This window comes from Piliocolobus tephrosceles, chromosome 4, assembly GCF_002776525.5.
Source record: "Piliocolobus tephrosceles isolate RC106 chromosome 4, ASM277652v3, whole genome shotgun sequence".
NCBI classification, from domain to species: Eukaryota; Metazoa; Chordata; class Mammalia; order Primates; family Cercopithecidae; genus Piliocolobus; species Piliocolobus tephrosceles.
Window position 1 is genome coordinate 157,520,084 of NC_045437.1, and position 22,968 is coordinate 157,543,051.

Genomic DNA, 22,968 nt, shown 5'->3' on the forward strand with positions numbered 1-22,968 from the left:
AAAACTGACCTGGAAACACGTAAGTCGGGTGGGTCCCACCTGAGGGACTCCTAATATCAGGCCTGGTAGAATATAAACATCCAACTTCACCTTCCAGACCCAGATCTGACCCTTCTAGCAAAGATCTGCTATCCAGGAAGCTATTTAGTCATTTCCCAAAACCACTGCTGATATTTTAAGCCTGTCATGTAACCTTTTTTTTTTTTTTTTTTTTTAGACTGAGTTTTGCTCTTGGCGCCCAGGCTGGAGTGCAGTGACTCGATGCCTCCCAGGTTCAAGTGATTCTCCTGCCTCAGCCTCCTGAGTAGCTGAGATTACAGGCACCCGCCACCATGCCTGGCTAATTTTTGTATTTTTAGTAGAGACGGGTTTTTGCCATGTTGGCCGGGTGGTCTCGAACCCCTGACCTCAAGTGATCTACTGCTTCAGCCTCCCAAAATGCTGGGATTACAGGCATCAGCCACTGCACCTGGCCCTGTCCTATAACTTCTGAGTCATCATAAATTCTCTCTCCTGGCTTCCTTTTATTTACATGCTTATTTTCCTTCTCAAATCAGTCCAGTAAGTATGTAAGTCACTAATTTATTGCCCTCTATTATCTGCATTATGGTTAAAAACATCGACATGAATAAACAAACAAAAGCCCTTGAGTAGCCTAGATAAGTCACAAAGCCCATACCCAGACTCTCAATGAAGAGAGTCTCTCAGGGCTCACTCAGGGACTATTCAGTCTTGTTTTATTTTTTTTAAAGCTCATACCCTCTCTGCTTGAGTATTCTTGTTTTAGATGCAAATCAGAAAAGGTTCCTGTATCAATCACAGTCCCAGCAGGAAGCAGATGCACACTCCACTGGTAACAGGAGAGACTGAGGAAGGGACTGTTTCCAAGGATGAGCAAGATGAAGAGAAACCCTCAAGGAAAGGTGAAGCACCCTGCAGCCAGCAACAGTAGGAGCTGTGACCACCAATCCCCAGGAAGGAGGCGAGAGGGCTCCCGGAACCCAGAGAGACCTGTAGGAGGGGGTTGCCAGCAGGAGCTGTGGTTTTAGGGTAAAAAACACAGGCACTATTGCCCTAAGACCTGGCAAGGGAGGGAGCTGGGGAGATAAAGCACCTCCCATTTCCCCTCCCAGCCTCCAACCTCTGGTCAGGGGAGGGGTCTTCAAATGGCCAAACCCAACTGGAAGCATGGGGACCTGGAGCCTGGCTGATGGAATCTGCAAAGGTCAAACCCTGGGAGGTGTGGGAAAGGGCAGAAAATCAACGGGAGCAGAGATGTGTCGGGGGATGGCAAACAAAGAATGCCCAGCAGAGTCACCGGGGCATTTGAAAAGATACATCAGAAGCTAACATGCTGCAATGTGGCACTCTCACCACGAATATATAGGATGAGAGGCAGCCAGGGACAGAGGCGACCATGAAGAAAGGTTTGAAGAATCCCAGCAAAATGATTGGGGTCCTCATTATGGAGGAACAAATAGCTCTACTTAGTAATTCCAAGGTAATAGCTTAATAGCTTAATAATTCCAAGGTAAACAAGTATTTTCATAAAGAGGACTCTGAATGATCAACAAAAGTTTAAATGTCACTGTACTGCTTCACAGAGCTGTTACAGGTCAGGGAAGACTATAACACAATGTAGAGACAGATCCATACAAGAGAGGTACAACAGGGTTTCCAGTTCAAACACGTCAGTTATTTACACTCCCAGTTTCCTTTCTATCCTGAAGCACCACTAAAATGCTAGTTTAGAAATCAAATGCGGCCAGGTGCAGCAGCTCACGCCTATACTTTCAGCACTTTGGTAGGCCAAGGCAGGAGGATCATTTGAGTCCAGGAGTTCTAGACCAGCCTGGGCAACATAGCAAGACTTTGTCTTTAAAAAAAAAAAAAAAATTAGCTGGGTGTGGTGGTGTATACCTGGAGTCTCAGCTACTCAGGAGGCTGAGGTGGGAGGATCACTTGAGCCCAGGAGTTTGAGGCTGCAGTGAGCTATGGTCACACCACTGTACTCCAGTCTGGGCAACAAAGTGATACCCTATCTCTTAGAAAAATCAAATGGGGCCAGGCGTGGTGGTTTACACCTGTAATCCCAGCACTTTAGGAGGACGAGGAGGATGGATTACTTGAGATCAGAAGTGGCCAACATGGTGAAACCTCATCTCTACTAAAAATACGAAAAGTAGTCGGGCATGGTGGCACACGCCTGTAGTCCCAGGTACTCGGGAGGCTGAGGTATGAGAATCACTTGAACCCGGGAGGCAGAGGTTGCAATGAGCCAAGATCGTGCCACTGCACTTCAGCTTGGGCACAAAGCGAGACTCTATCTCAAACAAACAAACAGACACACAAACAAAAAACCAAATGGTATTAACTCTCGAAGGCAAAGGGAATGGTAAAGGAGACATGAGTGGCTGAAAGAGTTCCCCAAACTCCAGGAAGCTGGGAGGCAGGTAGAGGAATAATGACTGACATAGAGGAAGCTAGGCTCTGAAGGGCTTGCAGACGGGGCACACTGACAGAAGGCAAGCCGCTTTACCCATGGAACCCTGCAGGAGGAGCTCAGGCTTGGGGAGACCAGGTGTTGTGGATGGTGGGGCTGAGGTACAGCAGCTAGTGAGGGGAATGAATGCAGAAAACTGGTTGAAATCCTCCCCAGGTCTCCCCTCCGCACCCTGCCCCACACAGCTGGAGACAAAGACACTGAACAGGAGAGAGACAGGCAGGAGGGAAGGCAGATGAATACAGAGGTGAAAATGGAGGTGAGGGAAAAGTCTGAAGAACGAAGTGTGGGACTCAATGTCCCACCCACTTACCTTGCCCCGCCCCACCCCAGGTATATATCACTCTGATGAGGGTATGGTGAATTTAAAAGATGGTTGCAAATTCTTTGACTTTTCTCCAATGGAGAGGTGGGTCTGTGTCTCCTTCCCTGAACCTGTGTGGATTTCTGACTACAGTGGAAATGAGCTATGTGACTTCCAAGGTTGGGACATACACAGCCATGCAGCTTCTGTTTTGCTGGCCAGAACACTCACACCAGAGACTTGAGCTGCCTCATAAGAGGCCCAGTGACCAGGCCATGGTGCTGGAGACACCATGTGTAGTCTCTCAACAGCTGAGCCCAGCCTTCTAGCTCTCTTTGCCAAGTGAACAACCATCTTACAAGTGGACCCTTCAGCCCCAGCTGTTCCAACTCCCAGTCATTCCAGTCACCTCCAGTCATTCCAGTCATCCCAGCCATTGTAGAACAGAGAAGAGCCGTGCCCTTCTGAATCCTTGACAGTGGCCCTAAAAATGGTCGTTGTTTTATGCTACTAAGTTTCGGGGTGGTTTGTTATGTAGTGATCAATAACTAGAACTAGGAGTTAGAATGCTTCTCTTGAGAGCAGAATGGCTTCAGGGTGGTGGTTCTCAACAGGGTGACTTTGTCCCCCAGGGGACATCTGGCAATGCTTACAGACATTTTGGTTATCACATCTCTGGGAGGGGGGTTACTACTGGCATTCAGTAGATAGAAGTCACTGGTGCTGCTAAACATTCTATAGTGCACGAGACAGCCTCTGACAACAAGGAATTCTTTGGTCCAACATGTCACTAGTACCAAGGCCGAGAAACCTAGCTCTAGAGAAAAGGTGCTCATGGCCAGGTGCAGTGGCTCATGTCTGTCATCCCAGCACTTTGGGAGGCCAAGGTGGGCAGATCATGAGGTCAGGAGATTGAGACCATCCTGGCTAACACGGTGAAACCCCATCTCTACTAAAAATGCAAAAACTTAGCCGGGCGTGGTGGCGGGCACCTGTAGTCCCAGCTACTCGGAAGGCTAAGGCAGGAGAATGGCGTGAACCTGGGAGGCAGAGCTTGCAGTGAGCTGAAGATCGCACCACTTCACTCCAGCCCAGGTGACAGAGCGAGACTCCATCTCAAAAAAAGAAAAAGGTGCTCATTGGAGGCTTGTTAACTAAAAGACTGGCTTGCTTCCTGTAGTGAACCCCAGTTGATAAATTCTGCCTAAGCAGAGTTTAGTTCAGCCTCTTATTGCTCCATTAATAAATACCAGCAGATAGCTGAGATATTTGGCATTTAAGGAAAGCCTCCAACAAGGAGAGATGGAGAGACAGAGAGAGGGAGAAGAAGAAGAAAGAAGAAGGAGGAAGAAGAAGAAGGAGGAGGAGAAGAAGAAGAAGGAGGAGGAGGAGGAGGGAGGAAGAAGGAGGAAGAAGGAGGAGAAGGAAGGAGGAGGAGGAGGAGGAGGAGGAAGAAGAAGAAGAAGAAGGAGAAGAAAGAAGGAAGAACAAGAAGAAGGAAGAAGAAGGAAGACGAAGAAGAAGAACAACAGCAACAACCACCAGCCCCGCCACTGCTGCCACCTCCAGTTGGAAACAAAAACAAAATAGAGACTAGAAGACTATTAAGACAAATGGACAAATGAAAAATAAATAGTGCGTCAAGAAGAATAAGATAGAGACAGTATATGCATAAAAAAGAATGTGATATTTTTGAAAAAGAACAGGCAGAACAAGAATGAGTACTAGGATATTAGAAAAAGAAAGCCAAAATTAAAAAAAAAAAAATCAACAGAAGGGTTGGAGTATGAAGTCAATGAAGGTTTCCCAAGAAAATAGACCAAAAAGGCAAAGAGATGAAAAGCAGGAGAGAAAATATAAGGAAACTAAAACATTAATCCAGATGATCCAACAGATACAATAGAAGGAAGAAAATTATTAAAGAAATAATATAAGAAAATCTTCCAGAACTCAAAGATGCTACATAACTCAGCAGTGACAAATATGTCCACACTCACTAATGAGTTAACCACAGATTGTGTTATGTTCTTATTGGAAGGATGGAGGGAGGAAAAGTGGGGATGGTTCTGTAGGAAAGTTCAATCCTCATCTACCACAAGAAGTCAACAAATGCCTAAAATTGGTAGATCAAAAAATAGTATAAACAGAAATGGAAATCAGTAAATGGTTGAAAGAGGTAGCCTATAGAGAGGGAAACTGCGAAAGGTGGGGAAGGGATTTTTATTATGGGCTTCTCAGTACAATTGATATTTAAACCATACGTATGTATTATTTTTTATTTTATTTTTAATGGACACATAATAATTGCAGTGCAGTGTGATGTTTCTAGACATACATATAGCGTGTCATGATCAAATCAGGGTAATTAGCATATCTATCACCTTGAACACTTGTCATTTCTTTGTGGTGACAACATTCAAAATCAACTCTTCCAGCCATTTTGAATTTGTGCATTATTTTGATAAATTTGATGAAATAGAAATTAATTTAAAATGGGTACAATTTTAAAACTGCAATGTGATGGGATCAAATTTAATAATTTGGAAAATTCGCTTATATAGAAGAGTCATGTCTCTCTAAGAATACTCAATGAACTGGCACAGGTGGGCATAAGCACCATCAGCATGGAAGGGTTCCTCCTGATGTCACAGGCCACTAAGGCAGTTGGTGGGGTGTGGGTGGGGATGAGAGCCAGGAATGGCAGCCCTTAGGTGGTCACTATTTCCCTTTCCTGGCAGCCTGTATTTGCTTGGGAGACCTGTCTCTTGGGTATAGATCCTATTGGGCTGCTAAAGAAGAGAGGTGCTAATCCTTTTAGAATTACTTCTGGGAATTCACTAGGATGCCCTGCCTCTCGTACTGAGGACGTGGAAAAAAATGCTGGGTTTACCGAAGGTGGATGAGCCAGGCCCAGGACTAGAGCCACAGGGCCTCTCCCTGGATGTGCCACAGTCAGACTGTCTCAGCAGCTAAAAGAGGCTGTACACATTTATTGTCAGCAGAAGCTGGGACAGATGAGCCTTGGGTTACCATCTCCTACCTGGAGCTCCCCTGGGAGGTGCCAATCACAGGGGATGGGAGGACACATACACGCTTGCTGGGGCTCCAGCGTTACCGCTGAGGGGCATCTCCTCGGCCACTAGCCCTGGGGTCTGACCTCCCCTTCTTTCTTTTCCTCTACCCACTGTTCTTCCTATTCCCTTTCTTTCCCACCTCTCCCTCAGTTCTCCAGAGCTCTGTGCAGGGATCACTTAACAAACTTACCTGCTGAAATGCACTTTTTTTTTTTAAACCTTTTAAATTGTTACTTTTTTTTTAACCTTTTAAATTGTCACTTTTTAAAAACTGTACCATCCTGAGATAAGCAGGAGCTATTCTTTGTAGAAAAATAAGAAAATATTAAAAATCATCCATGATTTGATTAGTCAGAAAACTCCACTGCTGGTGTATGAATTTCCAGAATGTTTCCAGGCTTATAAATAGGTAAAAATACTATCACAGTCCATGTCTCATCTAAGCACCCAGCTACTGAGCAATCATCACCTACTGGGCTGTGCTGAGGCCTTTAGATGTGTTAATCTCTCTTAATCCTTCCAACTTCACAAGCTAGGTGTTATTGTGCCCCATTTACAGGCAGGAAACAAGTTTAGGGAGATCACATTACTTGCCTGAGTTCCCAAGTTGATTAAGAGACTAAGCTCAATTTCAACCCTTCAGGTTGAGTCCAAAGTCACTTTCCTTGAATGGTTTGTAAGATTTTCCATTTCTTTTTTTTAAAAATGGTACATTCAAATATCTTTCTCATCAATATATATTTTCATCATTCTGCCTAATGACATTCCCTTGTATGAATGTGCCAACATGGAATAACCAATTCCTTTCTGTTGGGCTTTCAGATGTTTCCTTTTTGTAAATGATAAACAATGCCGTTATAACTATCTTTGTACATAAACTTTGCACAAGTATGAGTATTTTCCTAGAATAAATTCTGGAAAGTGAAATTGCATGGTCAAAAGCCAGACACATTTTTAAAAGCTGCCTCTCTCCCAATCACACATTTCCCACATCCATTTATTTGCTGAGGATCTTAACAAAATTTGGACTGAGATTAAACACAGAATCAGAGAAGCCCTATACTAGGAAGATCTTAGTATACACCTTTTGAACTAAACCAGTCTTGCTTTAAAAAAAAAAAAAAAAAAAAAAAAAAAAAGACCAGGCGTGGTGGCTCATGCCTGTAATCCCAGCACTTTGGGAGGCTGAGGTGGGCGGATCATGAGGTCAAAAGATCGAGACCATCCTGGCCAACATGGTGAAACCCCGTCTCTACTAAAAATACAAAAATTGGCTGGGCATGGTGGCGTGTGCCTGTAGTCCCAGCTATTTGGGAGGCTGAGGCAGTAGAATCACTTGAACCCGGGAGGCGGAGGTTTCAGTGAGCCGCGATTGCACCACTGTGCTTTAGTCTGGTGACAGAGCGAGACTCCATCTCAGAAAAAAAGAAAGCCCTAGACCCTGTGCAGAAGCCTGCTATGCCTTCAGTGGGCCAGGCAGCACTTCTGGGCAAGTGAGGAAGGGGAGACCCAGAGGGAGGTAGGGAAGGCAGGGCAGGAGAGCCATGCTATGGGCCCACAACCAACTGGCTTGGGGGAGGCTGCCACATTTTCTCAAGTGAAACGCTGTCTTCCTGAGTCTGAAGACCTCACAGCCATCACTGACTATACTGAGCTGCCTCACTGTCCCCAGGACTCTCACTCTATCCAGGAAGTCAACACAAAGTCTCCTGGGCCTTCCCTTTATCCAGCTGCCAAAACTTAGCACCCTGGTCTTCCTTGGACAGTTTCCAAGGCTGGGTTGGGAAGTCCCAAACAAGACGTGGTCTTATTGTTTTCTTACCTTGATGTGTTTTCCTCCAATGCGCTACGAACTCTGGTACCTGCAAAAACAAGGAAAGTAAATGATTGAAGGTGGGCCTTTGAACAAAGTAAGCCTGGATGGAAGTTGAAAGATGAGAGCCCATCTGTGGCGAGTTCTTTGAAAGCCACTGAGGTGTGAGTTGGCAGCATGCTGGCCCAGGGCAGACACAGGCACAAGCTTCCACCCAGGTGCATTCTCCACTCAGAGGGTTTCTTTCTCATGTGGTCTGTTAATGCTCCTATACTGGCAGAAACCTCAGTGCCCTTTCCCTTTTGTCTCAAGGCCTTGTATAAAAAATAAGTTGTCCCTTCATTCACTTTCATGGATATTCATCAGCTATTTACTGAGCACCTACTATATGCCAGGCACTGTCTTAGGGCTCTGGGAATACAGCATTGGACAAAAAATGTTAACACCCTGCCCTCATGGAGCCTGCAGTCTACCGGATGGGGCGGTGGGGGGTGGTTGTAGTGAAGAGACCAAAAACTAACAAAATACATAAATTAAAAATATAGGAATCAGAAGTGGTAAGTCCTAGGGAGAAAAAATAAGGCAGGACAGAGGGGTAGGGAATATTGGGGCAGAAGGTAAGAAGGGGTGTCAAAATTCTAAAATGTGTGTCCAGAGAAGTCTAGACCCCTGAGAAGGGAAATTATGAACAAAGTTACCTGAAAAGAGTGAGGACATAAGCCCTGAGAATTAATGGGGAAGAAGCTTGCCAGGTGGAGGGAATGGCAAGTGCAACAGCCTGGCAGTGAGGGCCTGTCTGACGTGTTAACAGATCAGTGAGGAAGGTGGTGCAGCCAGAGTAGAACGAATAAGGGAGAAGTAGGAGAGGGATCAGAGAGGTAGCGAGAGGCTCCACAGTATTCACGGCATTCAAGGGAGGTCCTTGTGTGAACTTGGGCTCTGATTCCGAGACAGGAGCCACTAGAGGGTTTTTTACAGAGAAGTGACATGATGTGACTCACATTTTAACAGGATCACTCTGGACGCTGTGTTGAGAATAAACTGAGAGAGAGTATAACCAGTTAGGAGGCTGTGGCAGAAATCTCAGCAAGAGACAATGGTGGCTTGGACCAGAGCAGTAGCATGGAGGATTTGCTGATGGATTGGAAGTGAGAGATTAAAAAGAATGGGATTAGAACCTGACTGGGGCAGGTTAAAAAGAAAGGAGTTGAAGCTGTGAACTACGGGACAGAGTTGGCTGGGAGCAGCAGGAAGATTCCCAGTTTTGGCCTGAGCAACTGGGAGGATGGAATTGCCATTTTCTGAATGGAAGCCTATAGATGGAGCATGTTTTGTGGGAAGATAAGGAATGTGGTTTTGGACATAAGTGTGAGATGCCTTTTAGGCACTTAAGTGGAGAAGACTGTAGGTAGGTGGAACTGTGAGTCTGGGGAGAGGTCCAGGCTGGAAATGAGTACTTGTGAGTGCTCAGCACATAGTTCTTTAAAGCTGTGACACAGGATGAGATCACCAAGAGGGTGGATGTCAATAGGGAAGCTGTCAGCTGGGCGCGGTGGCTCACGCCTGTAATCCCAGCACTTTGGGAGGCCAAGGCGGGTGGATCACCTGAGGTCAGGAGTTTGAGACCAGCATGACCAACGTGGTGAAACTCCGTCTCCACTAAAAATACAAAAATTAGCTGGGTGTGGTGGTGGGTGTCTGTAACCCAGCTACTCGGGAGGCTGAGGCAGGAGAATCACTTGAACCTGGGAGGCGGCAGTTGCAGTGAGTGGAGATTACGCCATTGCACTCCAGCCTGGGTGACAGAGCAAGACTCTGTCTCAAAAAAAAAAAAAAAAAAGAAAGAAAAGAAAAAAAAAATAGGGAAGCTGTGCAAGGGCCGAGCCCCATTCAGTGGCTCAGCAAAAGAGACTGAAAAGGACTAGCAAGTACAGTAGGAGGGAAACCTGCAGAAAGACTTCTGAGGAGGATGGCATAGTCCACTATAAGAGGTCAACTATTTAATAATATGAAGACAGAGATATAGCTTCTTGGAGTCACAGGTGGTCCTGGTCAGGGATGATTCAGTGGAACGGTTGGAGTGAGAACCTGACTACAGAAGGTTCTAAAGAGAAGAGCTGAAGTTGGCAGCTGAGGGATGGAGTTGGCTGGTGGCAGCAGGAGGGCTGGAAGCAGAGGGAGAGGGATCTAACCTACATTGGTTCTACCTTAAGAGAAAACACAAAGCTGGTACTTCCTCAACACCTGTATGTGGCCACTGTTGTTACTAACACTGGGCCAGGTCCTCCAGGTTGCTAAGCACCACCCAGGTCTGGTCCTATAAGCCAGCTCTCCACCTGTTTCCAGATTGCTAAGAAATTATTTCCTTTTTCTCACTGCTGTGTGTAGCCTTAGGATAAATGCCCATAGCTTGGGGCTGCTGAGCAAGTCCTCAGTTGCTTGTTGACCAAGATCTGGCTTGGGTCCTTTCTCTAGATGAGAAGTAAGTGAGCAAGACAGACAGGGACTCTGCTCTTGGAGAGCTTGCCTTCTGTGGAGGAGATAAATAATCACCAAGGAAATGGATATGCAGCCAGATAACTTCAGATGCGGACGGGTGCTATGAAGACAGCAAGCTGGGGTGAAATGTAGAGAATAAGTGTGGGAGTGACCTCCTTTGGCCAGGTTGTGTGGTGAGGTGCCTTTCTGGGAGGTGACATTTAGGATGACACCTGGACAGTGATGCCCAGTTTATTCTCCTCAAGCTGGCCTCTCCTCTGCTGCTCCCAGTCTTCCCGGTGGCTTCTACAATAGCTGCACTCCTGGAACAAGGCCAAGGCCTTGGGCCATCTAAGTGCAAAGCCAAAAGGAAACAATCCTTCTCTCGCCCATACACACTGTGGGAACTTTTTATCCATGATTACAAAATGCATGCATTTTCACTGAAGAAAACTTGGAAATATTGAAAACAGGAGAAAACGTATAATTCTACTACCCAGAAATAACTACAATTAACTTTGGATGCATCCTTCTAGACATTCTTCTATGCACACATACAGGTATTTTTTTTCTTATTTCCTTGGGTTAAAAATGAGATCATGTACATTGCGTTTTATGATCTGAATTTTGACTAAATCTGTTATAAAGCACTCTTCTCATGAAATTAATTTTCTTCTACATAATGAGTTTTAATGGCTGCATTAAAAGTATTTCATTACATGTAGATTTTTACCATATTTTATTTAATTCCTAAACATTGGCCATTTACATTGTTTCCTATGATTTTCACTATGAGCAAATGCTCTAATGAACAATCCTGTATTTTTTTCCTTGGAGAAGGGGGTTTGCCAATCTCTTATTTCCTTGGGTTAAAACAAAATATCACTGCCCAGTGGCAGTGCCACGGGTCTCATGGCAGCCTGAGGCTGAGGGCATGAGAGGGCAGGAATGAGCCGCAAGCCTAAGGAGCACTCAGATGCCAGAGGCTGATTTAGTCCTGTGACGTGCCAGGTCTTGAGTTTTCCTCCCCTGAGGCCCTGATCAGTAGGAAAACAATAGGCCTCTCCCATAAACCCAGAGAAATCCAAGGGGATTCCCCACCTCAGCAGGAAGAGGGTGTCACTCTCTGACCCCAAAACAGAGACCACCTCCATCCTCCCTTGAAATCCCCTGGGGAAGCTTCTCCTGCCCTGCCTCCCTGGGGAAAACATTGGCACGGTCAGGCCTTCAGTCTCTCTTTGCGGAGGGGCTGCCAGGGAATGCTCGGGAAACAGAAGGTTCCATAGGAATAGCAGGGCCTCTCCTATCCCTGACCCAGCCTTGCCCTTAAATCCTCAAATTCCCCACAGGGGCTGGCAAAGACAAGCCTATGCTCCCTGTAAGAGGATGTCCTGAGGGCTAGTGAGTTCTAGGGTAAAGTAAGAAGCCACCAGATGAGGGTTTGAATCCTGGCTCTGACATTCCAGCCTCGTCTTGGGCAAGTGACTTCACCTGTGGAATGTGAGCTCCACGAGGAAGGAACTTAGATTTGCGCCCCTTAGCATTCAATAGGGGCTCTATAAATACCAGGCCAAGCCAATGCATGATCCTTTCTGAGCCTCAGCTGCTCATATGTAAAATGGATGACACCTATCTCACAGGTTTGTTGGGGGGACTAAATGAAACTTAATACAGTTAACACTCCACTGTTTAAGAAATATTAGAGTCCAAAGCCCTGGAGGGCTACTTCCACCATGCCCCATGCTTTGCAGTCTCCTCTTGTTGGGCAGAACTGGTTTACCTCCACTCTGCTACTACCACACCCCAGACATACCTCTGGTGTAGTATGCAACACATTGTGTATGTACTTGTCCAACTCCTCCCTGAAGCTTCAGGGCAGTTAAAGACAAGAATTTTGCCTCTCCATCGTCTGTGCCTCTGAGTGACACTATGAAGTAAGCAAGGGCATTATTTCCATTCTACAAATGAGAAAACTGAGGCTTAGAAAGATTAGATGACTTGCCCAAGTCACACAGTGGAGAGTAGGAGAGCAAGACCTAAACCTGGTTCTCATTTCTGGGCCTGTGCTCTGTAAACCAAAAATAAAATTCCAAGGCACCCCCAACCGTCTGAATAGACCCCTCCTCTCAGCCAAGGGCATTCCAAAGTTAACCTGAAAAACTAGTTCAGGCCATGATGGGAAGGGGAAGCCAGACATACCTGATTATACCCTCTTCCCTTTTGGAATTACTGACTCTTTAAGACTGATAAGAGATATTTACAATCCATTCTCTCTGAAGCCTGCTACCTGGAGGCTTCATTTGCATAATAAAACCTTGGTCCCCAGTTGGGCGGTGGCTCACACCTGTAATCTCAGCACTTTGGGAGACAGAGGCCGGTGGATCACAAGGTCAGGAGATCAAGACCATCCTGGCTAATACGGTGAAACCTCGTCTCTGCTAAAAATACAAAAAATTAGCTGGGCGTGGTGGCGGGCACCTGTAGTCCCAGTTACTCAGGAAGCTGAGGCAGGAGAATGGCATGAACCTGGGAGGTGAAGCTTGCAGTGAGCCGAGATTGCACCACTGCACTCCAACCTGGGCAACAGAGCGAGACACTGCCTCAAAAAAAAAAAAAAAAAAAAAAAAGAAAACAAAAAACAAAAAACAAAAACCTTGGTCCCCATGGCCCCTTATAATAATCCAGACATTCCTTTCTGTTGCCTTCTATTGGTAATAACTCTTTCAACCAATTGTCAATCAGAAAAATCTTTGAATCCATCTATTACTTGAAACCACCCCCACCCCCCAAACTAGTTATCCTGCCTTTTTGGACAGAACCAATGTACATCTTACATGCATTGATTGATGGCTGTATCTCCCTAAAATGTATAAGACCAAACTGTGGCCTGACCACTTTGGGCACATGCTCTCAGGATCTCCTAAGGGCTGCCTCACAGGCCATTGGTTACTCATATTTGGCTCAGAATAAATGTCTTCAAATATTTTACAGTTTGACCAACAGCTCTATTCTAGATGATTCTCTTGCAAAAGGGAGTTGGTGGTGAGAAGGAAGTGAGCCAATTCTCATGTCCCTGAGGAAAAAGGCAGGCAGAGCTTCCAAAGGAAGGAGGTGCCTGGGTAGGCAGCAGGGCACTGCACTCACCTCAGCCCATCCTGTCTCCCCGTGGATCATCGTGCATGCAGCAGCTGTGACCCCCAGAGGCCTCTAGTTTGGCATAGGCTGAGGCAAAGGGGGCCCCCAGGTTCCCTCTACCGGTGTGGAGTCCAGTCAGCAAGGGGCCTGGGGATCTGCAGCCCAGAGTTGACTATTGTGGCCCCAGCAGCAGGATGATGGCTGTAGAGCACCTGCTCAGGAGCTGGCCTATCTCCCTACCAGACCACACGCATCTTGATATACTCACCCCTGTGAGCCCAGGACCCCTGCGAGACCTGCTGAGGTGAAGGCTGAATGAGTGAGAGCTCCCAGCCTCCAGCATCAGGGCGTTAGGGAGAAGCAGCAGCTACACTCAAGCCAGGGATGCAGAGGGAGGGAACAGGCACCAGGTAGGAGGGTTTTAATGTCGCCCACCTCTTATTATGTTGTATGTTTCTGGAGGATGGGTCCATGGCTGATCCATCCTTGCGTCTCTACCACAACCAGTAGACTACTTTACAGAGAATTGATAGTAAGTACAGCTTATTGAAGGTGTAACCAAAGCCACTATACAGGATGACAGACGGCATCCGCCTTGCATGTCTGGGTCATCAGGGAAATGGCCAGTGTCCAGTGTGTCCTGACCAGGATGGTTCTGACAAGGATATCCATAGCATCCGTAGAGGGGGCTCCCTCCCCAGGCAACGAACTCTCCCTCCGGGACTCCCTCCCTTTTTTTTGAGATAGAGTCTCACTCATTGCCTAGGTTGGAGTGTAGTGGCACGATCTCAGCTCACTGCAACCTTCGCCTCCTGGGTTCAATTGATTCTCTGGCCTCAGTCTCCTGAGTAGCTGGGATTATAGGCAGGCACCACCACGCTTGGCTAATTTTTGTATTTTTAGTAGAGATGGGGTTTTGCCATGTTGGCCAGGCTGGTCTCAAACTCGTGACCTCGGGTGATTTGCCTGTCTCGGCCTCCCAAAGTGCTGGGATTACAGGTGTAAGCCACCGCTCCCAGCGCACTCTCCCTTTCTTAGCCAAAGAGACACCACTTGGAGGAAACTACCTGGATCTAGTGACAAAAATGGACTGGGGATGTGGTATAAATCCTTGCCCCTGGGAATCTGGGAGGGACTTAGAATATGAGAAAAAAACAAACAAAAACAAAACAGACCAATTATCTCTTTATTGAGACCAAAACTGCTGCTTTTGCCTGAATGGTCAGATTGGCTGATTCCTCTTCCACCTGCCATCTCCACTGCATGCACGGCTACAAATAATCCTGATGCTGCACATTTAAAATAATGTCTTATTTCAATCACTTCAGTCTGTCAGTATAAACTGTGTCTCCCTTGGCAGGTATGCTGTGGAGGACAGTCCAGGGCTTGTCTCTGTAGGACCAAACTCAGTATGAACTTATCACCTGCCTGTGTGTACAGCTTTAAGCTTCAGGTAGAGGATGTCATAAATCCTGGAGTGGGACATCCCTAGAGACCAGGTCATTACACCTTGTCCATCTATTGAGGCCCTAAATTAAGTTCACAGAATTAGGCCTAAACTCCCCAGAGAGTAGCCAAAGGTCTCAGACTCTGGCCCACTCCACCTGTCCACACCTGCCTCTCATCTTGATCTTCACTCACTTAACACAGTGCCCAAAGGGAGGTGCAGTTGACTGGACAGGCTGGCTTTGGCTTAAGCCAGGGGTTCTTAAAGAATAGTCCCCAGACCAGAAGCATCAGCATTACCTGGGACTTGTTAGACCTCCTGAATTGGAGCCTGTGGGGTGAGACCCAGCAAACTGTTTTAACAAGTCTAGGTGATTCTGGTTGCACTACAGTTTGAGAACCACTGGGTGAGTCATTCTCTGAGCCCAGGTTGCCCTTCTCAGCCATTTTCTGCCTATTGTAATCTCAACCACCTTTCAAAGTTCAGTTCAATACCATTTCTTTCGGGAAGCCTCCATAGTCCCCCAATTACTTGTGAAGGCCTCTTCCTCGAACTGACAGCACCTTTGTCACCCCATCCCCCATTCTAGTGAAAGACCTTCATTTCTGCTTCTCCTTTGCAGCATGTATTTTCTGCTTTGTTTTATAGTAAACTTTGAGCAGTTGTTAACTGCCTTCCCACACTGATTCCCCTCTGACACACAAATGTTACTCTGTAAAGGCCATGTCGTACTTCACTCATTCTTTTTTATTTTGTATTTTTGAAACAAGGTCTGGCTCTGTCGCCCAGCCTGGAGTGCATTGGCATGATCTTGGCTCACTGCAACCTCTGACTCCTGGGCTCATGCCATCTTCCCACCTTAGCCTCCCAAGTAGCTGGGATTACAGGCCCATGCCACTATGCCTGGCTAATTTTTGTATTTTTAGTAGAGATGTTGGCCAGGCTGGTCTCGGTCTTGAACTCCTGGCCTCAAGTGATCTGCCCACCTTGACCTTCCAAAGTACTGGGATTACAGGAGTGAGCCACCGTGCCTGGCGCAATTTGCTCATTCTTTGAATAAACATCCGCTGAGGATCTGCTCTACATGGCGGGGGCTGTGCTAGGCACTGTGGTTCAGACAAAGGTGCACCCTTATCCTTATCATCCAGGAGCCAGTGGGGGAGAATGGCAAGGTGGCTGGCAATGCCAATACTTTGAGTTGCACTGAGACAGAATACTTCTGACCTCAGGGGGCCTCCTCAGGCCCCTCCCTGTTGGGACCTCTGATGTAACTTCCATCACCAGAGACTAACTTTTTTTTTTTTTTTTTGAGACGGAGTCTCGCTCTGTTGCCCAGGCTGGAGTGCAGTGGTGCCATCTCGGCTCACTGCAAGCTCCGCCTCCCAGGTTCACGCCATTCTCCTGCCTCAAAATCCTAAGTAGCGGGGACTTACAGGCGCCCGCCACCACGCCTGGCTAATTTTTTTTTGTATTTTTAGTAGAGATGGGGTTTCACCATGTTAGCCAGGATGGTCTCAATCTCCTGACCTCGTGATCCGCCTGCCTCGGCCTCCCAAAGTGCTGGGATTACAGGTGTGAGCCACCGCACACGGCCACCAGAGATTAATTTTACCTGTTTTTGCTTTTTGTTTGAGACAGAGTCTTGCCCTGTCTCCCAGGATGGAGTGCAGTGATACAATCATAACCCACTGCAGCCTCGAATGCCCAGACTCAAGCAATCCTCCCACCTCAGCCTCTTGAATAGCTAGGACTACAGGCATGTGCCACCATGCCCAACTATTTTTTTTTTAAGAGACAGAGTCTTGCTATGTTGCCCAGGCTGGTCTCAAACTCCTGATCTCAAGCATTCCTCTTGTCCTGACCTCCCAAAGTGCTGGGATTACAGGTATAAGCCACCGCACCTGGCCAATTTTATCTGTTTTTAAACTTCATATAAATAGAATCATACAATGTACCTTCTGGGTGTCTGGCTTCTTCCCACTCAACATTATCTGTATGATCCATGTATGCTGTTAGGTATAGACACAGTTTGTTCTTTTTCAAAATTATTGTGTTGTATCCCATTGTGTGGATATGACACAATTTAACCATTCTGCTGTTGACGACCATTTGTGTTGTTTCTAGTTTGGGGCTCTTATGAAAAAAGGTACTATTAGACATAAGACAGAAACATTTTAGTTTATGTCTGCTGGCGGACATTTGTACTCATTCCTCTTAAGTATGTACCTAGAGGTGGAACTCATAGTTTATGGAATGGGTATAGTCTTAGCTTTAGTAGATACTACCAAATAGTTTTCCAAAGTGATTGTATCAATGTACACTCCTACCAGCATATAAAAGAGTTTGCCAACATTTGGTATTATCAATCTTCAATTTTAGTCCTTTCTGTGGGTATAGAGTGGCATCTTACACGTTTTAATTTGCTTATTGGCTATTAATATATCCACTTTTAAGACATTCCTGTTTAAGACTTTTGCCTATTTGCTTTTTTCTCATTGACTTGCAGGAGTTCTTTGGACCTTCTGGATACAAGCTCCAGTCCTCTGTCGGGTATGTTACTGAGAATATCCTCTCCTCTCCCAGTCTCTGGCTTGCTTTTTTACTCTTCTTTATTTTTGAGCTGGAGTCTCACTCTGTCACCCAGGGTGGAGTGCAGTGGCATGATCTCGGCTCACTACAACCTCTACCTCCTGAGTTCAAGCAATTCTCCTGCCTTAGCTTCCCAGGTAACTGAGACTACAGGTGCCCACCACCATGCCCGGCTAATCTTTTTATTATTAGTAGAGACGGGATTTCACCATATTGGCCAGGCTGGTCTCAAACTCCTGACCTTGTGATCCGCCTGTCTCAGCCTCCCAAAGTGCTGGGAATACAGGTGTGAGCCACCGCACCTGGCCACCTTTCCACTCTTTAATGGTATTTTTGATGAACAAAAGTTCATAAATGTTCAATTTACCCATCTTTCCATCTATGGCTAGTGTATCCTGCTTAATTAATCTTAATTCCAAGAAGTCCAGTTAACAGAAATAACAAAAATTACTAATATTAAAAAAGATAAAAAAGTGAAGGAAAAAATTGGATGGTGGGTGTGGGAGAAGGAGTGCATCAGATCGTGAGAGTGTGTTCACTTGACTGTGCTGTGCAAAGCCCGGGCCTTGTCCTGTGTTGTGGTATGGATGGGAGCCGAACTTCCAGGCAGTGCAACAAACATGCGCCCTGTTTGGACAGTCACTGTGCCAGGTAGTGGAAAGAGCTCCGTGGGGTGTAGGGGGATCCTGGCTCACTGGCTTAAGAGAAAGATCACTCCTTTTCATGTGTGTTAAGCTGGGTCTGACCCCCAAACCCTGGAGATTCCCTTTAGTCCAAGCCCTGTTCCTCTGTGCCAGAGCCTGCAAAGACAGCAGTGCTGACACTTGTCCAACTGGCTCACAAAGGGGAAATTCTCCCCTCCTTGAGTCACCACATAGACAGGAGGAGCTTCAAATAACAAGCGCTGGACTCCAAACGATCCCTATGCTCATTTCACTGTGCTGCATCACTTTCAAAATCCCCTGTGATGCTTGTGGATGAAGTCTAGATCCAGAAACTTTCCCCATATTTTCCCCAGTTTGAGTAGAACAATACCCTGGGAGTCACAAGCTACATCATACAACTGACTTCCCTAAAAAAAAAAAAAAAAAAAAAAAGAGAGAGAGAGAGATCTTGGACTCAAGGTTATGAGTTTGCAGTGTGGGGTCCTACCCCCACCTCTTCTGCTGGGAGGTGATGGTAGTAGGCTTGCCAAGAGGACCTCAACCTACCAGATGGATGCAAGCTGCCATCCACCTCCCCAGCATAAAGCCAGCTCCAGCACCTCTGGGGCAGTTTTCTTCCCATCCAGGGTCAAGCTCTTGGCAGCTTAGAGATGCAGTGTGCCAGTCCCAACACCATGGCTGTGTGTCACTGCAGATGAAGGCATACCTTTCTTCCAGGACGCGCAGTAACCCCAGTTGGCGGCAGACACTCATTTCTGATATTTTTGTATGCCACGTCTTGGGTAAAACAACCACGCGATCTCTTAAGGACCCAGGTTCCTTGTTTGTCCCTGTTCCTCGCCCCTTACCACCACTTTTTCCATGTGCCACCCTCTCATAACAACTCAGAAGCCCAGGGTGGAGTCAAAGGGGTCTTTTAAATCCCCTAGTGGCATATGAAATTCTGGATGTTTGTGAATTTTCCTGGGGAAAGGGTCCATGTGTGCCATTAGATTCTGGAAGGGGTGTGTGACCTCAAAAAAAGGTAAGACCCGCTGGACCGAGTCCTCTTTACATGGAAGTGCGTGGATCAGTTGGATAAAATTAATTTACAGTAAGGAGCTATGTATCTTTCGCTAACTGCACTTCCAAAAAGACACCCGGGAAGGGAGAACGCTTAACTAAAATTATATTTCTTTTCTTTTTTCAGATGGAGTATTGCTCTTGTCATCCCCAGGCTGGAGTGCAGTGGCGTGATCTCAGCTCGCTGCAACCTCTGCCTCCCTGGTTCATGTGATTCTTAGGCCTCAGCCTCCTGGGTAGCTGGAATTAGAGGTGCCCACCACTGTGCCCAGCTAATTTTTGTATTTTTAGTGGAGATACGGTTTCACCATGTTGCCCAGGCTGGTCTTTAACTCCTGACCTCAAGTAATCTACCCACCTTGGCCTCCCAAAGTGCTGGGATTACAGGCATGAGCCACTGCGCCTGACCTAAAATTATATTTCTAATGACAAAACTGAGGTACAGCTCATACCTAAATAGAGGAGAATGGCATTAAGCCACTCCCACCACTACACAAGACCATTTTTTCTGGTCTAGATGACTTTTTGGAGGCTCCTGGAGCAGGAACAAGGGGTTAGTGACTACGATGTATCAAAAGAGACACAGGCATTCCTCAGATAAACCTCAGCTCTTCCAGCTTGAGAGAAGGAAACATTCCCAACATGATTTAGGGGCCCAGGGACCCTGTTTCCACCATCATATCAGATTGTCATATGGGAAGGGTGTTCCTAGAGCACACACTCCCTCCCGAAAGGGCTGAGTCCCCAGAAGACCTATGTCTGCTCCATCCTGGGTTCCTGCTCTCTCCTGGTGACAAGATACAGCTGCCTGTATGAGTGGCAGTCTGGGGCCTCCTCCTTCCTCCCTCTGCACCACCCCACTCCTCCCTCCTTCAGCCCCCACATACACACTGGGTTCTTCCTTCCCTGCTCTCTCTCAAGAAGCGGGCCCCTGCCCCCACTCACAGTCAGAAGGAAGTGATTCTGCAAGGCCTCCCAGGGACTCCCAGGATTGGCTCAAGGCACCAGATTGTTAAATAAGTGGGATTTTTTCAGTGTTTGTAGAAACTGTTGTTTAAAAAGATATAACCATCCAAACTGTTTATGTAACCCTTGGGAAGTCTCAACAGATATGGTTCCCTATTTATAACTGCGGCCGGGACTTAAAAAATACAAGTGGAGGGGGACTGTCAAAATCGGAGAGGTTGTCACGTTACAGTTGTAGGCTTGCATAACTGAGTTCGTATTTTGCTCTAATTTGAGAAGTTTCTTTTTATTCACTTTTCTCCTTTTCTGGCTTTCTCTTCCTTTGTTGTCCACTGCTGTGCACCACACACTCCCGACATTTTCCGAGAACATCAGAACTATTTCTCTGAAGTGGAGGTTCAAAATAGGGGTTTTTAGAATGACCCAATAATAATGAACGCTAAAATTCATTCCAAAGCCTAGGACTATTCTATTCGTACTGATATTCCTAGTCTATTGTCATGAGCGTCCGTCCGTGTGAAGAGACCACCAAACAGGCTTTGTGTGAGCAATAAAGCTTTTTAATCACCTGGGTGCAGGCGGGCTGAGTCCGAAAAGAGAGTCAGCAAAGGGAGATAGGGGTGGGGCTGTTTTATAGGATTTGGGTAGGTAAAGGAAAAGGAATTTCACAAGGTCATGTCATCAGTTAAGGCAGGAACTGGCCAACTGGATGTGTATGTGCAGGTCACAGGGGATATGATGGCTTAGCTTTGGCTCAGAGGCCTGACATCTATGAAGATAAACATAGCTGTCTTCTCCCCCCAGCCCCTACACCTGCAGGTGCCTGCTCTGTCTCTGGGTTGTCCGCTCTGGAGGCAGGTGTCAGACCACCTGGTCTCACTTTCCTGGCTCCAATCTCTGGATCTATGGCAACAGAATCCACAGGTCCCTATTCCCATACAAGGGGAATGCAAAGTTGCTAGGGGACAATCACAGTGCAAAGCTGAGATCTGGGCTTCTTTCTAGAGCCATTCTGAGGTCTTCATCACTCACACCAATAATCCAACTAAAACCTGGCTCTTGTAGGAACACATCCTCTTCTTTATTAGTGAGGCTGTTCTTTGAGTTAACATAGTAGCAGCTTCATTCACAGATCTTTCTGGCAAAAAAGAATCTGATGAGAGCTATGCCTCCACCAAAGGCACAGTTTGATAACACTTTGGGGAAGGCTGGTTCATAACTCCTGAAGAAGATGTGATAAGAACCTCTGGCCCACAGGCTTCTTCACACTGCACAACCTCCAAAAATCCCTAACCACTGCTAATAGCTAGAAGGAGGATAGTGACTGTTCCCAACACAAAGAGATGACAAACATTTGAGATGGTGGATATGCTAATTACCCTGATCTGATCACTGTACATAATATGTACTGAAACATCACTCTGTACATCATAAATATGTATAATCATTATAACACATAATAATTATGAGGTCCCAATGATAATACATAATAATTATACATTTATGGGGTACATAGTGATGTTTCAATATGTATAAATCGAAGTGGTTTCAATTATGTATAAATTTTAACTACATTAAAAATTAAAGAAAAATAAATTTTAAAAAACAACAAAAAATTCTTAACTGCTGTCAAGCTAGCACTGACAACTGAAGCCTCAGCCCAGAACCTCTCTGCTTCCACCTGTGCCAAGCACCCTAAGAGGGAAGGCAGAGGCACACAGCCCTTACACCTTGGAAGGGTTTCCTCTGAGGGCCTGACAGATTGAAGGGGTTGAAGATGAGTGGAGGGTGTGGCCACCTCAGCTCTAGCCTCCTTCTGCTGAGGGGCAGTAGCTAAGGAACATCCTGGTAGATCCAAAGGAAGGTGGAGAGTCCCTCTCTGTCCTCTCTACCCACCTCATCCCCACCAAGCCCTGATGTCACTCCCTGCTGCGCCCACCCCGGAAACCCTTGACCACTTCCCACAGGTCCACTCCCAGGGAAGTTCTTTAACTGGTGGGTGTGGGAAAGAGGAAGAGGAAAAATATCATTTCTGCCTTCCCAACTCCTTGTATCCCATGAGCCTCCAGTATTAAAATGATTACCCATCTGACCTGGAGCTCTCATCCCGGGTATAATAATGGCTCTTTTTATACCCATAAGGAAAATGGGTAATGAAGAAATGCAAAATCCCAACTCATGAAAATGTGGTTGAAAAAGGGAAGACCCATAAAAGTTCTCATTTGTTGACCAGAGACAATAAAATGATTACTTAAAAAAAAAAAACAAAAACAAAAACCCAGCTCTGGGGTCTTTCCAAATAATGGAGGAAAATAAAAACAGGGGAAGATGTGCTCAAGTCTTAGAACTCCAATGTGGCTCCAGACTGGTGAGCCCCAACAACAGTCAATCCCCATCCTCGGCAGCCTTCTGCCCACCTCACCCCACTAATACGAGGTCCCAGACAACTCAACAAACACTTATTGACCATGTACCGTGCGCTTCCAACCTCCAGGAGTTGGAATTCTGCAACCTCAAGGTGCTTTGGGAGGAGCAGGGAAAGAGCTCAGTCAACATGAACTGTGTGCTGACATTTTGCCAGGTTTAGAGGAGACAAAAATCTGAGAAAAAAACAGCTAAGAATACTCCAACCTAGGAAGTACTAATCTACACATAGCACCATAGGAGCAAGGAACAATTAATTCTACATGGTGAGATCAACCAGAGAAGGTGTTTGTTTAAGTTGGGCCTTGAAAGCACATAAGGATTTTGCTGGGTATAACTGGAAAGGAGTGGTATTCCAGGCAGAAAGAACTGAGTGAGCAAAGGTCAGGGTTGGGGGTGGAATGGGCAGGTGCTCGTGTGTGATACGGTGTGTAGTCAGGTCAGTGTTGCCAGAACACAGGGTCGGAGAGCAAGAACAAAGGAGGTAAGGCTAAAAGGCAGGCTGCAG

The 22,968-nt window shown here is 46.3% G+C and overlaps 1 protein-coding gene across 6 annotated transcripts in view; it reads right to left on the bottom strand.

Annotated features, from left to right (window-relative positions):
* The window catches only part of IRF1-AS1 (IRF1 antisense RNA 1), a 66,597-nt gene that overhangs the window by 19,745 nt on the left and 23,884 nt on the right, over positions 1 to 22,968 (bottom strand). For all 6 annotated transcript variants that reach the window (XM_031935495.1, XM_023196562.3, XM_023196561.3 and 3 more), the window contains exon 3: positions 7,704 to 7,743. In XM_031935495.1, the coding sequence (XP_031791355.1) occupies positions 7,704 to 7,743 (40 nt within the window). The remainder of the gene's footprint in view (positions 1 to 7,703; positions 7,744 to 22,968) is intronic.